General features: G+C 35.6%; 1 protein-coding gene across 1 annotated transcript in view; it reads right to left on the bottom strand.

Annotated features, from left to right (window-relative positions):
- Positions 1-17,053, bottom strand: part of LOC100371191 (dual specificity testis-specific protein kinase 1-like) — a 66,350-nt gene extending 49,297 nt beyond the window's left edge. The window contains exons 1-3 of the mRNA XM_085503512.1: positions 16,463-17,053; positions 3,276-3,397; positions 2,358-2,406 (exon numbers count right to left, since the gene is read on the bottom strand). Of these exons, the coding sequence (XP_085359638.1) occupies positions 2,358-2,406; positions 3,276-3,397; positions 16,463-16,708 (417 nt within the window). The 5' untranslated portion in view covers positions 16,709-17,053. The remainder of the gene's footprint in view (positions 1-2,357; positions 2,407-3,275; positions 3,398-16,462) is intronic.
- Between the last annotated feature and the right edge of the window lie 1,655 nt (positions 17,054-18,708).

Here is an 18,708-nt window from a genome sequence, read left to right as displayed (position 1 = left end):
CCACCAGGGCATTTTGCTCTATGGAAGAACCACAATCACTACGAGAGAACCACAGACCTCTTACAAAAGAACTACAGTCTGTCTATGGGAGAACCATAGTCCTTCTATAGGACTGGAGAATCACAGTACCTCTATGGAATAACCACAGCCACACTATGGAACAACCACAGTATTTAAGAAATCACAGTCCTCCTATTGGAGAATTACAGTCCCTATATATAAGAATCACAGCCACACCATGGAATAACCACAACCCCTATGGGAGAACCACAGTTCCCTTATGGGAGAACCACAGTTCCCTTATGGGAGAATCGCAGTCCCTCTATTGGAGAATCACAGTTCCTCTATTGGAGAATCACAGTCCCCCTATGGAAGAACCATATCCCTCTATGGGAGAATCAGTCCCTCTACGAGAGAATCACAGTCACTCTGTGGAAAAACCACAAATAAAATGTACCACTACTCCTACCTGAAAAGTTCAAAACCCTTAGCTTTCAAGCATAGTGGCAACTGTAGAAGAATCACATAGAAGTACTACAGTCTCTCTATGGAAAAACTACAGTCCCTCTATGGAAGTACGATAGTCCCTCTATGAGAGAATCACAGTCTCTCTATGAGAGAATCACAGTCACACCATGAGAGAACCACAGTCCCTCTATAGAAGAACCATAGTATCTCTATGGAAGAACCATAGTCTCTCTATGGAAGAATCACAGTCACACTACGGGGGAACCACAGTCACACCATGAGAGAACCACAGTTCCTCTATAGAAGAACCATAGTCCCTCTATGGGAGAATCACAGTCTCTCTATGGAAGAACCATAGTCCCTCTATGGGAGAATCACAGTCTCCTATGAGAGAATCACAGTCACACAAAGAGAGAACCACAGTCCCCCTATGGAAGTACCACAGTCTCTCTATGGAAAAACCATAGTCCCTCTATGAGAGAATCACAGTCACACCATGAGAGAACCAGAGTCTCTCTATAGAAGAACCAGAGTCTCTCTATAGAAGAACCAGAGTCTCTCTATAGAAGAACCAGAGTCTCTCTATAGAAGAACCACAGTTGCTCTATGAAAGAACCATAGTCCCTCTATGGGAGAATCACAGTCTCTCTATGAGAGAAACACAGTCACAACACGAGAGAACCACAGTCCTTCTATAGAAGAACCATAGTCTCTCTATAGAAGAACCACATTCTCTCTATGGAAGAACCATAGTCCCTCTATGGGAGAATCACAGTCACACCATGAGAGAACCACAGTCCCTCTATAGAAGAACCATAGTATTTCTATGGAAGAACCATAGTCTCTCTATGGAAGAACCATAGTCTCTTCATGGGAGAATCAGAGTCACACTATGGGAGAACCACAGTCACACCATGAGAGAACCACAGTCACACCATGAGAGAACCACAGTCCCTCTATAGAAGAACCATAGTCTCTCTATGGAAGAACCACAGTCGCTCTATGAAAGAACCATAGTCCCTCTATGAGAGAATCACAGTCACAACACGAGAGAAACACATTCTCTCTATGGAAGAACCATAGTCCCTCTATGGGAGAATCACAGTCACACCATGAGAAAACCACAGTCCCTCTATGGAAGAACCAGTCCCTCTATGGGAGAATCAGTCTCTCTATGAGAACCATAGTCTCTCTATGGAAGAACCATAGTCTCTCTGTGGAAGAACCATAGTCTCTTCATGGGAGAATCATAGTCAGACCATGAGAGAACCAGTCCTTTGGAACTACCACAGTCACTCTATGGGAGAACCACAGTCACACTATGGGAGAACCACAGTCCCCGCTGTGGAAGAACCACAATCCCTCTATAGGAGAACCACAGTCATGTGAAAAAATCAGTCCCTCTACAAAAGAACCATACACACTCTATAGGAGAATCATAGTCCCTTTACAGGGGAACCACAGTCACTCTATGGGAGAACCACAGTCACTCATGGGAGAAGCACAGTCCTTCTATGAAGGAACCATAGTTCTTCTACGGGAGTAGTAGTTACTCTATGGAAGATCTATCTGAACGTGCCAAACTATGAACAGAGAAATCAGCACAGACACTATCAAAAACACATTGTCACCCATCTAAACTAACATTGACTGAAATATGCTTTGACCTTTGGGATAGATCTTATTTGAGACACTGCATTACAATTTATATTGGTCCCATACAAAAGTAACACATAAAATATACTGTTTGTTTGTTTGACTGTAATGCTTTCAAAATGTTCCCTCAAAGATGCACATAAATACATGTATCAGACGGACACATGGACAGAACCCTACCCATCCCCATGTTTCATTTGAGTGAAATTATCCCTCAATGAGCCAGTACTTACCTCTGTGAGGGCATGGAGTTGTCCTTCATGAACACATACACCCATAAACCTGTCAAAAACACACAAAACTCAATATAAATTATTACTGTTTACTCCACTGGTAAATGACCTCTAATTAACCTTTGAACCTACACACAAGTGTCATCTTTGCTAATTCATAACAATTTACAAATGAAGCACTTTTATATGACATGACATACATTATACATTCACTCTATTAGAAGCAAATTTCCAATACTGTATTCACTCTATTGGAAGCAAATTTCCAATAATGTATTCACTCTATTAGAAGCAAATTTCCAATACTGTATTCACTCTATTAGAAGCAAATTTCCAATACTGTATTCACTCTATTGGAAGCAAATTTCCAATACTGTATTCACTCTATTAGAAGCAAATTTCCAATACTGTATTCACTCTATTAGAAGCAAATTTCCAATACTGTATTCACTCTATTGGAAGCAAATTTCCAATACTGTATTTACTCTATTGGAAGCAAATTTCCAATACTGTATTCACTCTATTGGAAGCAATTTTCCAATACTGTATTTACTCTATTGGAAGCAATTTTCCAATACTGTATTCACTCTATTGGAAGCAAATTTCCAATACTGTATTTACTCTATTAGAAGCAAATTTCCAATACTGTATTCACTCTATTGGAAGCAAATTTCCAATACTGTATTTACTCTATTGGAAGCAATTTTCCAATACTGTATTCACTCTATTGGAAGCAAATTTAATTATTATGCCATGCAAAATGTAAGAATAAAAATTATTTTCGTGACAAACAAAAAATAAATAAATCTTGAGTAACAAAGAATTGCACTGTATCATCCATTGCATTCACACAAAATAAAACACCATAGCAACCCACAGCTTAGCAACCCACAGCTTAGCAACCCTCGGCCATATTACCTTAGTATATTTGGATGCATAAGCTTATTAAGTAGCTGTACTTCACTTAACATATTACGACGATTACTTGACAGAGTATTCATCTTCAATACCATGACTTGAAAGGTCAAACGATGGGTAACCTGTAAAACGAATATCAAAGAAATAACTGAAATTACAGTGAAACCTGTTTACACCAAACACTAAGGCATACATGGGCTACAAAGTATAGTACACTATTACAGTGAAACCTGTTTACACCAAACACTAAGGCATACATGGGCTACAAAGTATAGTACACTATTACAGTGAAACCTGTTTACACCAAACACTAAGGCATACATGGGCTACAAAGTATAGTACACTATTACAGTGAAACCTGTGTATATCAAGCACTAAGGCATACATGGGCTACAAAGTATAGTACACTATTACAGTGAAACCTGTTTACACCAAACACTAAGGCATACATGGGCTACAAAGTATAGTACACTATTACAGTGAAACCTGTTTACACCAAACACTAAGGCATACATGGGCTACAAAGTATAGTACACTATTACAGTGAAACCTGTTTACACCAAACACTAAGGCATACATGGGCTACAAAGTATAGTACACTATTACAGTGAAACCTGTGTATATCAAGCACTAAGGCATACATGGGCTACAAAGTATAGTACACTATTACAGTGAAACCTGTTTACACCAAACACTAAGGCATACATGGGCTACAAAGTATAGTACACTATTACAGTGAAACCTGTTTACACCAAACACTAAGGCATACATGGGCTACAAAGTATAGTACACTATTACAGTGAAACCTGTTTACACCAAACACTAAGGCATACATGGGCTACAAAGTATAGTACACTATTACAGTGAAACCTGTTTACACCAAACACTAAGGCATACATGGGCTACAAAGTATAGTACACTATTACAGTGAAACCTGTTTACACCAAACACTAAGGCATACATGGGCTACAAAGTATAGTACACTATTACAGTGAAACCTGTGTATATCAAGCACTAAGGCATACATGGGCTATAAAGTATAATTTGAATGAACATCAAAATCTGTCAAAAATTAAAATATAAATAAAATATAAGAAAATGCATTCACCAAAAAAGATCAGCAATACGAGTTACATGTAGGTTACAGGTGAAAAGAAAAGTTAACACTAAGTGCAACACTATCGCCATGACAACATACAACACTCTTCCTGATCAGCTGGATTAGTACATAAATAATTCAATTATCATATTTAATCATTAGTGACGTTAGCAGCATATAATGATGTGTGAAAGGAAAGAAGAGACTGGTTCAGGGATTTATTACAATGATCAGCAAATTGAGAAAACTAATGCCAGTGTTAAAGTACAAGAAAATAAATATGCTATGCTTATAATGCACAAGTAGACAAAAATAAGCTTTCATATCAGTTGTTGTTTTAGGAAATTGACAGGGGATGGGGGTAAGGGTGTTAAACAAGTACAAGTTTACAAACAAGACATGAAATGTCACAGTCCCCATTATTTGATTATAAAGTAGTACAAGGAACATCTGCAAACAGGTGAATAAATATGCAATCTATGAGGGTACAACTTATCATAAAGTGATTTCCCATAATCTAGTTTTGTACTGACAACTAAAAACTTCCACTGACCCATGTTCATAATCTCAAAGTACACAAGTGCAACAAAACTATTTGTCATACATGTATACTTGCTCAAGAAACTGCATTCATAAATCTGAGTGAACCTTGATGTACATGACTTCTTTGTTAATCAGGTCTTAGTACATGTATATTACCAGGACCTGGGTTTGTTTCAACATCACCACTGGGCATCAGAATTATTCTCATGTTGTCAAATAGCATTTTTTATTAACACAGTAAGGTTTATTATTTAAAATGTATTCATTGTACATAGAACAACATCTGTTAATTTAAACAATTGTAAAAGCTATGTTTTCAGAGCAAGTAAAGGTTGGTCTGCTCATAACCTTCAATGGAGAAGTAACAATAATTGTTTGAAGTCTTTTTAGTGCAGTGATATTATTGCATTTCAATTATTAATGGGTATAAAATACTGTAAACCGTTTAATTTTCACTTCTAGATATATTCAGGATTTTATGAAATTTGTGTACAACATTTCAATAAAGTCCCTGACACTCCATGTTGTAAACCCAGAAAAAATTGCCTTGCGAAATTGAAGCAGTTCACAGCACCACTGTAAAAAAAAAAAAAAGTTTAAAATGAGTATAGTCAAAGATATACAAATGTGGGTTCATAAGACATATGTACCAATCTGCGTGGTTCTTGAGATTAGTATCACAAGATTTTACTCTCTGTGATTCAATATCAGCCCTATGTATAACGCTGTGTTGATCAGGAGAACTAATTGACAATGGCCCTACAGGTATCGCTATGGAAAAATATATGTTTTTTCAGAGTCGCTGAATTATTAGAAGAAAAACAGAAACTATTTTTTTTAGTATAAATTCTAGTAACTGAAATGCAGGATTGAAAAAGAACAAGACAATACGCAAGATTGATAAACCTTCAGCGAGCACTGCTGAAATTTCAGATCATTGGTACCATGTTTTTGAATACATAAAACCACATTTTTTATTGCTCAATCACTTGACCCTGTATGGCACAAGATCGCAAGTTTCTATCATAAAATTTGGTTATTTATTTGATGCAACGAAACATGCATTCACAGCAGACGGAAATTCGTTTGAGATGTTACTGGATTTTTGTATCCAGTTTTCCATTTCAACCACCATCATCACTTAGTAAGCTGAGATCACGCATTGGGATACTGACTGGTCATAAATGCACAGTCTAGTGCCACCAGAAGACCGATTGCTTGAGAATAATTTGCACCATTACGCCATTTTAAATATTATATTAATTCACAGACAACAAAATAAAGATTTTCAATAACATACAAGTTTTCCCACAGTTGATGATTGTATGGCAATTACATGCCTTCGCTAGTTTTACTTTGGAAGAAGTTGGAAACAGATAACAGGAAGGGGCTACATGTACATGGCTACATATTTTTTTTTTAAATTTTAATCAAGCATGATTTTTTAATTTTTTTTTTAAAATGTCTATTTCAGGGCAACAGAAACAAAAACAATAAATGTGTAGGTAGGCATTTTAACAATTGCACAATTATTATTGGATGAAAACGTCAATACCGATATAATTCTGTTCAAACAATAAAAAATAAGATCACATTTAATTTAGTCAGTTTTCATAATGAAATACATAATAACATGTACTTATAAATTTGAATAAGGTTAAACAGCCTTTTCATTGAATGCCAGTTTATACACCATAAAACCTCTGGTTTAGGTGTCACACTCAGAGAAGAGTGAAAAGCCTTCGGTTCATAGGCATCGCGAAATGTTGGAATTGAATCCCCCCAAAAAACGTACACAAAATTAATTCGTTGAATTTTTATGAATTGGAAGTAATATTCAACTTAGTTTCATCGTAAATGAATGATTTCGGTCAAATGTAAATGCTCGATGCGATACGATATACGCCATGTTTTCATTACACGTGACTCATTTAAATATGTTAATGACGGTTTAGTGACCTTGTGGTGAACGCAAAGCGGTACTGTAGAGATTCATCGATGTTGTAGCAAGATCTTTATGCTTTGATTTTGATGGGGAAAACGACATGATTTTTTTTTTTAAATCAAAAAATTAGTTGTTTTCAAAAAATAAACTGAGCATTTAAAGAATAATTTAACATTGTTCACAGAAATAACAGCTCATTGTCGAAACAAAGCCAACCCATTTACGCTATTCACAATAAACATCATACTCTTGAACAGGTGTCAATGACTACGGTAAAATATAAATTACTGTAAAATGACTAATTTTCACTGGGTTTAAATTTCACTGATTTACCATTTTAGGCATATTCAGTGGGTTTTAAATTCACGGTTTCGTCATTTAGATAATGTGTTCTATGCTAAATTTTACATATTCACTGGGTTTTAATTTAGCGCATTTTCCAGTCAGCGAAATAAGCTAAATTAAAACCCAGTGAATAATTACCCCCTTTACAGTAGACTCTTTTAGGCGTCAGGAGTGAATGAAATATCCAAAATATAAAAAAAAAAAACTAAAAAAAAAACTGCCGAAAAAACGTCGGGCGATTTCATGGTCCGTTGCAGACTATACGACCGACCGTCCATACACGTGTTGTCACTGTACATCTGCCATGTTGAATCGCACGAAATTGGCAAAATTTTCATTACAACTAACAGCTCACAACATAAAAAATACGAATATAATCATAGGCAACCTACTATTATATAATGAATGAATTGATCGACACAGGGACATTGTTTTCCCCCCTGAGTTGTGGATATTTCGGAAATCGCGACACAAGCAAAAGACCGGATAACGATTTACTTGAAAACTGTATCCCTATGAATTAATTGTTCGTGTACAATAATTTGACAGGGTATACAATTTACAAACTAGTTTTGTAGATTGGAGACAATTGTTTGCTTTCTTGGCTTTTCACAAGAATATAAAGCTGGCAATCATCATAATATTCACGTCTGCACATCACGAAAGGTACACCAATCGTATCCCAATATACATTCAATTTTGCTGAAACTGGAGAACTTACCTTTGCAAACACGTCTCTTATGCCGCCTTCTTGAAGTTCTTGAAATCAAAGGTTACTAGTTCTTCTAGTAACTAGTGAATGAGCCGAACAGAATACATGTATAAACAATACTATAATAAATTGCATACAATGAAGAAATCACGTGCCGTAATAACAGCAGCGTTTCTCACAGATCTAATCTACTGTAAAATATTTTATTTCAGCTGGAATTATCATTCACTGAAAAGACTTTTCTGGGTGTTTTGTATTGAATTTATTTTCATTGATTTTTTATAAATTGACTGTAAAATATAGGAAAAAGGGTATATTCGCTGGATTTTATTTTAACTGAAACATTCCTTCAGCGAAAATAGCAAAAAAATTTTGCGAGCGAAAATAAAGTATTTTACATTAATTAATTTATTCTGAGCATGCGCAGACGTTCTGTCAATGTTGCAGAGAGAGGTAATTTTTGATGAAAATCGTGAAAAAGACCCACTTGGAATTTTCAGATCTGGAAAAAAAATTACGTGCGTACTCGGCAGAGACTTGTTCATCAACCTGCCAAGTTTCACTGATACCTACTGTAGAAAATGTTGGAGACGGAAAATGGAATATGGACATTTGACAAAACCTGAATTATAAAGTCCCCTTTTCAGGCTGTGCCTGAACGGGTACCAACAAGCAGCCTGTCGGCTGAGATAGCTCCGCTGTTAGCAATGCACATTACAAGTCATTGAAAATGACACAGTCCCCGTTAAATTTTTGAAAGGTCTCTTTGTGCTCGTCATATTAAAGCGGAGGGGTTGTCGCGTGCGAGTCCTTGAAACTTGAGTGGCATATACAACAGATTATTTATTCACATCAAATTCGAACACGTGTTGCGGTTTAAGACAGCAAAGAAAAGATAGATCAAAAGTGAAAGTATGTCCAAGTTGGCCATATTTGATCAAATTGCAAATTGAATTGACATGTACATGTATCCATTTATGACATGCAAAATATCAATGAAAATGATACATGGGTGACAGAGATATAGTAATATGGCCAAAAATAAAAACAGCCGTTATTAGGCCATCTTTGATCTGATTATGAAACAACCTGACACGTATAATGTATGTGCCAAATACGAATGAAAATGGTACATAAATCTTGGAAATATAGTAGTAAGGCCAAAAATTCAGATGGCTGTCAATCGACAATCCTTGATCCGCTTTTGAAACAAATTGTCCTGGACATGTATCCTAACATGTATAATCTACGTACCAAATTTCAATGAAAACTGACAAAACATGTAAAAAAATACTACATTTTCAAAAAACAAGATGGCTGCCAGTCGGCCATTTTTAATCGAATCGCTAAACCACTGCATGTGCATATGTCCCACATAAAGTACTAGACACATGCAAAGAATGAACGGAATCGACCCAAAGGATTCCGATATATGACTCCGGGTGGACGCACAGAGACCGAATGCACATTACAATTAGAGAACAGAAGATATCATTAGAAAATGAACAATATGTATAGTATCAAAGCAATTAGACTTGCTGTTTTCAACAAGAATTCAAAAATATCACTTTTTACCAAAAATGACAAAAATATTCACCAAAATTAGAGAATTGAAGATATCATCATGAAATGAACAAATGTAAGAGAGGTCTACCCAAGGTACATATACACAAGTATTAAAGCATTCAGGCTTGTAGTTTTCAAGAAGAAGTCGAAAAAGTAAAAGGTTGACACGAAAGACGACGGACAATCACTCGTATGATAAGCTCTGCTCGACAAAGTCAACAGTGGAGCTAAAAAGACATAAGTGGGGTTTTGGAAAATGTAATCACCCATGATCAATTCCTCTTAAAAGTTGCAGTTTTCCTGGTTAAATCAAGAATCATGTTTTCCACATCAATCTTACTAGAAGCTGGCAAGCTGCCAAGTCTTAGATTCTCAAGACGATTGAGTTGCCAAGCAGCAATGAGAACTATTAAAAATAAACTTCCATTCAGCAAAATACTCATGGGTTAGGAATGTTAAACAACTTTAAACTATTTTGTTGCCAATTTTTTGATGTATATTGCAGATGGTTGTGTAAAGTATAGATGTAAAAGTGTAATAGTTTGACATTTGACTTGTAAGATATGTGATAATGAATATAAATAAAACTGTTCTATTCCCAATCAATGAACCCACATACAACCAAAATACTTAAGATGAATTTATTTCAATTTAACTTTCATTTTCTTGAGTATTCTGCAAGCAAATTATCAGCAATTGGTGTTAAAATTAAAACATAAGAGAACAGAAAGTCACACTTCAACAAATACTACATCACTGCCCACATCCAATATCAAAGAAAGCTCAGAAAGAACTCCTGTGTGCTGAGAGTATTGGAGACAAATTAATTCAAAATTTAAGATTTGCTTGATTTACACTGTATACATGTACCACTAGAAAAACTGAACACACACAACACTGTATACATGTACCAGTAGAAAGACTGAACACACACAACACTGTATACATGTACCAGTAGAAAGACTGAACACACACAACACTGTATACATGTACCAGTAGAAAGACTGAACACACACAACACTGTATACATGTACCAGTAGAAAGACTGAACACACACAACACTGTATACATGTACCAGTAGAAAGACTGAACACACACAACACTGTATACATGTACCAGTAGAAAGACTGAACACACACAACACTGTATACATGTACCAGTAGAAAGACTGAACACACACAACACTGTATACATGTACCAGTAGAAAGACTGAACACACACAACACTGTATACATGTACCAGTAGAAAGACTGAACACACACAACACTGTATACATGTACCAGTAGAAAGACTGAACACACACAACACTGTATACATGTACCAGTAGAAAGACTGAACACACACAACACTGTATACATGTACCAGTAGAAAGACTGAACACACACAACACTGGATACATGTACCAGTAGAAAGACTGAACACACACAACACTGTATACATGTACCAGTAGAAAGACTGAACACACACAACACTGTATACATGTACCAGTAGAAAGACTGAACACACACAACACTGTATACATGTACCAGTAGAAAGACTGAACACACACAACACTGTATACATGTACCAGTAGAAAGACTGAACACACACAACACTGTATACATGTACCAGTAGAAAGACTGAACACACACAACACTGTATACATGTACCAGTAGAAAGACTGAACACACACAACACTGTATACATGTACCAGTAGAAAGACTGAACACACACAACACTGTATACATGTACCAGTAGAAAGACTGAACACACACAACACTGGATACATGTACCAGTAGAAAGACTGAACACACACAACACTGTATACATGTACCAGTAGAAAGACTGAACACACACAACACTGTATACATGTACCAGTAGAAAGACTGAACACACACAACACTGTATACATGTACCAGTAGAAAGACTGAACACACACAACACTGTATACATGTACCAGTAGAAAGACTGAACACACATAACACTGTATACATGTACCAGTAGAAAGACTGAACACACACAACACTGTATACATGTACCAGTAGAAAGACTGAACACACACAACACTGTATACATGTACCAGTAGAAAGACTGAACACACACAACACTGTATACATGTACCAGTAGAAAGACTGAACACACACAACACTACATAACAAAGTTTTATTTGCACTTTAAAGGGATATTGATTTGTTTGACCTGATTACAGAAATAAGGTCAAGCAAAGAAAAGTATTGATTCAATAGGTGATTTTCCGAACAATTGTGAGATCTCGCGAGATGCATGAAAGACGCGCGTCGAACGTCTGCCGCAAAAATCAAACGATTTGATTTTGAACTAGAATTTCTTTATTTCGCAGCTTACATTGACCGGCCGATCTTCGACAGATGAACATTGCTTCCGAATACCCTCACTTAATCGAAATTGCCTATCATCAAATGTGGACAGCACATTATTAAGCATGGAAATGTCCCCGAAATACTTTCGCGTTTGTCGAATCCCACGCGATGTTTGACGCGACTACGACGCTATGACCTTTGTTTGTCCTGTTTTTACGTACGATTTCACGCATAACGCGTGATTCTCGCAGTGTACAGAAATTGGTCTATTCAGTGACAACTAACTGTTGTGCAAATAAAACATGCTTGCTTGTCATTTCAAATCATGGTAATAAATACATGTATACCACATAAATGATTGAAACTTATGTAAAATTAAATGTTATACAATGCAGTACCTGCACTCGGATTTAATTGAATTAAAACAATATTGTTAACTTTGAAAGTAAGCAGCTCACTTTATCTCAACTTAACCTGATAATGGTGGCTATTTACACACAGTTAAACAAGTTCTATGTTTAGGGTAGCTAAACAATTCATGCATGCAGAACTGTTGTTTAATACAATTATGCGACTCACTCACTCACTAAACAAATAAATTCACAGTTTTTTCTTTGGGGTGCTAAAATACTGAAAACTTTTAGTTTTAAAACTTAACTTTTTTTTCTTGCCAAGAATTCACAAATAAATTTCAGATGTGAGTTCAAATTGTGGTTTTCTCAGATGCCAGCTCAAATTGTGGTTTTCTCAGATGCCAGCTCAAATTGTGGTTTTCTCAGATGCCAGCTCAGATTGTGGTTTTCTCAGATGCCAGCTCAAATTGTGGTTTTCTCAGATGCCAGCTCAAATTGTGGTTTTCTCAGATGCCAGCTCAAATTGTGGTTTTCTCAGATGCCAGCTCAAATTGTGGTTTTCTCAGATGCCAGCTCAAATTGTGGTTTTCTCAGATGCCAGCTCAAATTGTGGTTTTCTCAGATGCCAGCTCAAATTGTGGTTTTCTCAGATGCCAGCTCAAATTGTAGTTTTCTCAGATGCCAGCTCAAATTGTGGTTTTCTCAAAAGCCAGCTCAAATTGTGGTTTTCTCAGATGCCAGCTCAAATTGTGGTTTTCTCAAATGCCAGCTCAAATTGTGGTTTTCTCAAAAGCCAGCTCAAATTGTGGTTTTCTCAGATGCCAGCTCAGATTGTGGTTTTCTCAGATGCCAGCTCAAATTGTGGTTTTCTCAGATGCCAGCTCAAATTGTGGTTTTCTCAAAAGCCAGCTCAAATTGTGGTTTTCTCAGATGCCAGCTCAAATTGTGGTTTTCTCAGATGCCAGCTCAAATTGTGGTTTTCTCAGATGCCAGCTCAAATTGTGGTTTTCTCAAAAGCCAGCTCAAATTGTGGTTTTCTCAAATGCCAGCTCAAATTGTGGTTTTCTCAGATGCCAGCTCAAATTGTGGTTTTCTCAGATGCCAGCTCAAATTGTGGTTTTCTCAGATGCCAGCTCAAATTGTAGTTTTCTCAGATGCCAGCTCAAATTGTGGTTTTCTCAGATGCCAGCTCAGATTGTGGTTTTCTCAGATGCCAGCTCAAATTGTGGTTTTCTCAGATGCCAGCTCAAATTGTGGTTTTCTCAGATGCCAGCTCAAATTGTGGTTTTCTCAGATGCCAGCTCAAATTGTGGTTTTCTCAGATGCCAGCTCAAATTGTGGTTTTCTCAGATGCCAGTTCAAATTGTGGTTTTCTCAGATGCCAGCTCAAATTGTGGTTTTCTCAGATGCCAGCTCAAATTGTAGTTTTCTCAGAAAAAAATTATTCCAGCTGAAATAACATATCGTACATTATTTGATAATTTTATTTGACATTATCATCAAAACTGTTTTCTGGTTGTTCTTCAATACATGTGTACATAAACTACAGAGGCAAGGTTTTTAATAATGATACTGGTATTGAAAACCATCCCAAACTTATAATAAATCTCTTTATTTTGATAGCTTATTCAGTGTATTAAAACAAATTTACATTTACAGAAAATAATGGGCACTCTTCAGTGATTTCTATGACAACCAAAGACCATTATGAGGTTATATAAATAAACAATTTAAATCAAACACAGCTCTGTTTTCAAACCCAAAACTTCTAAAATGGCTTGGACTAATTGTAAAGTATGAAGTCATTTTCAGACAATATTGAATGCATGGTAGCTGAACAACTTATATTTATCACAAATTTTGTACATGGAACAATATTGAAAGCATAGTATGTACAATTTGTTTTGTCATTTATTACAGATGGAGGGGGGACCCTGCTATTCTGAAAGAAACATACTGTTAAGACAAAACTCAGGAAGATGGATTACTGTATTATACACTTTTGTAACTTTGTCATTTATTATTTTATTAATGTGCACGGAAGTTACATATCCCCACTCATTATTTAAAAATTAATTAGATATGTATTTATAGTACATGAATGAATACTTGCTTCATCGTGTTTTATTTTATCCCAGTACAAAAAGTGACCATAACCTATACTATACATATCTAGTAGCACTCAAGAGATAAGTAGGAACGATTCAACACAACCACTGACATGCTTGAAATGTTGATTGCCTTGCAAGGTTATAATCAGTTATGATCAGCCACTCCCTAGGTATGTTTGTATTATAATGGGTGTGGACATGACATTATTATCTTATCACCAGTTCCATTGGACAACAACGAAATACATATTCCAAAATTAATTTGTCATGCTGAGTGCACATTTACTACCAGTATTTGATCTTCATTGACAAATTTATGTTACACATAAGTGAAATTAAAAATCTGCGTCATTAAAATATTAAAATCCTAAATTAAAGACTTTGGGTACAAGCAGGCAATGTGAATATTCCGCACTTAATAATTATTATTTTAACAAATCAAAAAAGAAATCCCTAGTACCGGTATATACAAAACCCTAAACTATTCCAAACGTAATTTCTCCCCCAAAACTGTACAATCCTAAAGTATTGCATTTGTGTATTATACACACCCATATACAATACCAATGGACTACAAATGATATGAGCTCAGATACATGTACATGTATACATACAATGTACCAGGCTTTATTTTGAACTGTTTGTTGTAATATATGAGTGAAAATATCAGTATTTTGCGAATTATTTAAAAAAAACGTCATGTTCATAATTGCATTCACATTTCAGTAATTTGACAATATTTTCTGTGTAAAACTGTATCTTTATCACAAATTTGACCTTTTCTAATATTGAATCTGGGAATTTGGGGTTAAAGCTATCCCTATGTACATGTACATTGTAGTTAGTGAAATTTAACTCATAATATCTCCCAGAGAAAATAGAAATTGTCATACATAACAACACAAAGATAAAAAAGAAAACAACAACACAACACACTTAAATTCCCAAACTCATTCAAGACACAGTTACTGTCTGGTCTTAATGAACTGAGCTATAGGAAGTGACATATGTTTGTTGCTCATAATATATTTATCACTCTCACTACTGGTTCTAAAATTACTAATATTAATTTCTGTTTTGTTAAATAAATATACCAGTAGTCTATGTGTCCTGTATGCTGGGCAATTCATAACAAGAGTGTTTTTATCTTCAACTTTTTTTTGTGTACATTGGTCAAATGTTTTCAAATTAACTGCAATCTTTTTGTGTCTGCCAATTTCAATTTTAAGACAATGATTACTAACTCTAGTAGTTAAAGTCATATTTAGCTGAACATTAGTAATATCAACAAGGTAGCTTTCAGCATGCAATTCATAGAGTATTTGGGTAAAATTCCAATGGAATGTACATATGTAAAGTACACAAGTGTTGATTTGTCATTAGATATACACAATGTATACATTTATCAGTTTCACATCCTTGCTAAGTTTCAAACTGGGTCCTTTATAATTTTAGTTATACAAGTGTGGATTATTTTAATTCAGCTCAACTGAAATTTACTTCCAACATTTCAAACGTAATTTATTTGACCTTTTTAATTAAGTTCTAAAGTCACTATTCACAAAATTAAATTATTCCCACATGTTTTCATTTTTACTCTGAAAACTGTAATAAAAACTTGTAAATAACATAAAATTATGTCTGTTTGGTTTAAAGGATTCAAGGAAATAAATAAATGTATAAGATATTACATTAGGATTGAGGAGGGTCATTCAAAAGGGTAAAGCTGAATTCATGTAAACCATAAGTGAAAAAGTATTTTTACCAATTTCCTCCACATGTGAAAATAAATTTCAAATGAACATAAAGAATTTTACAGTACTTTATATTCATTTAAAATGTATTACTAGTATTTGAGGAGTATCAGCAATGATAGAATTCAGTAAAAAAGTCATTTTCATCATATTTGGCATATTTTTTTTTAGTACTACTTGGTCACTTACCAACCTGACAACATTCTATTGTTCTATTATAAATTAAATTCATGATTTTAATTTAACAGCACAGAATGGTCTACACTGATTAAAAAAAAGACATCGCAATCATTTATGATTTGTGTCAGTGTGTTAACCACACTACTTGGCTACTTGAAAATAGTTAATATGAAACTGCGTTGTTGCAAGCATGGCCAGGGACCAAACCAAAGTAAGGTATCAAACTGTATAACAATCAGGATATAAAATGTAAAAACATACCTTATATACATCAGAGAAAAATCCAGTACCCAGCTTCTCACAGACAAAATCATCGAGGCTTGCTAGATTTTTAACAGCATTTTTCAACGCGATACATGACGAGCCAGCTCGTTTCCTGGACGGGGTGCTTGTTGAAATAGAGGCCATCTCGTCGACGTCCGATCGATCGCAAACATCAACAGACGAACCGTTAACAAACTTGTCATCGCCGTTACATTCGGTGGGTAGACTGCTAACTTGCGCCATGTTGTCTTACAGCTTTCTGTAGATCCGTCTGGCGGAGTAATTTAACTTTATACACTGCCACTGGAATCGTCCATCAGATTTCTGTCCAGTACTCGCCGAGCTGCCATGTTTGTTTGTGTTTGGCATGGGCGTGCAGCGCAGCTGTTGTAAAAACGATGTTTATCGACTAGTTTTACATGATTCTACTGCAAGCTGCAATCACTGCTACGATTTCAAAGTGACCGTGAATACTGAAATAAATTTACATCGGTAGCAACCCAGAAACAATTCCCACAGAAGTCCAGTCCAGTCTAGAAATCACAGTAAAACATATCCCACTACTAGAAAAAAAATAATCTCAAGCGATATATCGTGTGATGGGCCGCCTATCATAGGCTGAAACTTTAATATGGCAGCCTTTAGACAAAAAGACTTCCTTATCCATGGGGTTTAGCGATAGAAGTTACGCGAAAATTCAAAACAAAATGTTTATTTTGTATTGAATTATATAAAGAATTATGAATGATGAAGACAAGTTCCAATTTTATTTGTTATAACGATTTTCTGTTTTAATCAAAACAACAACATTACATAGTTACATCACAGTCCCTCAACGTTGAGGGACTGTGGTTACATGTTATGTTAGTCTGGGGTCTCTTTTTGCCCCTTCTCATTGCTAAGAATGCTGGGGCACTTGCATAGGTTGAAATTACCGATCGGCTGTATTATCTGGGGGAATATCCGTCTTCTTTTTGTTGTTCATTTTATTCAAACTATTTATTAACAATTATAGAATTTGTGCGGCTCGTCAATTTTCAATATGACACAGGAAAGGAAATTTAGTGAGATCGTCGAGGTTGCATGTTGTGGCCCTCTATAGTTGAAAAAGAATAGTTAGGATAGGATAGAATAATAGGATAAAGATTGGCAGATTGGGAACTCAAAGATAAAAGAAGCGTCTGAGTATAAATATTTGGGTTATTGGATTACACGTAACTTGTCAGATCATACACAATGTACAAACATGTCTGAAAAGTTTAACAAGTTATTCCCCATTATGAAATCAATTCTTGGTAACCATGGCAATGTAAATAGAGTAGATTATGGTATATCCCTGTGGAACCACATTATTAGACCAGCCTTAGAGTATGCCTGTGAGTTACTAATATTTAGTTCAACAGATATGGAAAAATTAGAAAGAATGCAACGTACAGTGGGAAAGTTTATTCTAGGAGCATGTCGATACACAGCAAATGAAGCCGTTCTAGGGGACCTGGGGTGGATAACTATGAAAAGTAGAGTCAGTTTATTAAAACTGAATTATTACAAGAGGTTGTGTTTAATGGAATCAACCAGATGGTCAAAAATTATTTTTAATAAACTAACAGCAGTTAAAGAGAATAATCTGATTAAGACCTGGCCATGGCTAAATAGCATTGAAGATATAGAAAGAAATATAAAGATAAACAAAAGTCAATTCACTAATCTGTCTGAAAGAAATATTAAAAATTTGATTGTAAAAAGTGACGAGATTCAATGGAAACAAAAAATGGCAGAGAAATCAAGTCTCGTTCATTATAGAAAATTTAAAACAAATTTAAAATATTGTGAGAAATATTTAAATTCTTTATCCAACTTCAAGGGCACCCAATTAAAATTCAAGGCAAGATCCTGCACTCTTGGTTTGCATATGAGAAAAGGAAATGGGCAAACTTGGATAATAATGATTGTATCTGTCCATGTTGCAAAAAGGAACCTGAAACACTGGAAACTCATAGTTGCTGTCGACATAGGAAGTAAAGTAAGCAAATAACACCGAATAAACGGCAAGGTAAAGACTATGTCTAATTATAGTAAACACGTACTGCGTGCGTGACTCGAACCGGCGCTCGCGTACGGCACCTAATCGCCTAGCTTCACGCCACTACACGTCTTCCCCTCGGCCACCGGGCATCCCCAAAAAAGGATGCTTAATAACCGATGGCCGAGGGGAAGACGTGTAGTGGCGTGAAGCTAGGCGA

The sequence above is a fragment of the Saccoglossus kowalevskii genome, chromosome 9, assembly GCF_978046115.1.
Source record: "Saccoglossus kowalevskii chromosome 9, keSacKowa6.1, whole genome shotgun sequence".
NCBI lineage: Eukaryota > Metazoa > Hemichordata > Enteropneusta > Harrimaniidae > Saccoglossus > Saccoglossus kowalevskii.
This window is presented reverse-complemented; position numbering and strand designations above follow the sequence as displayed.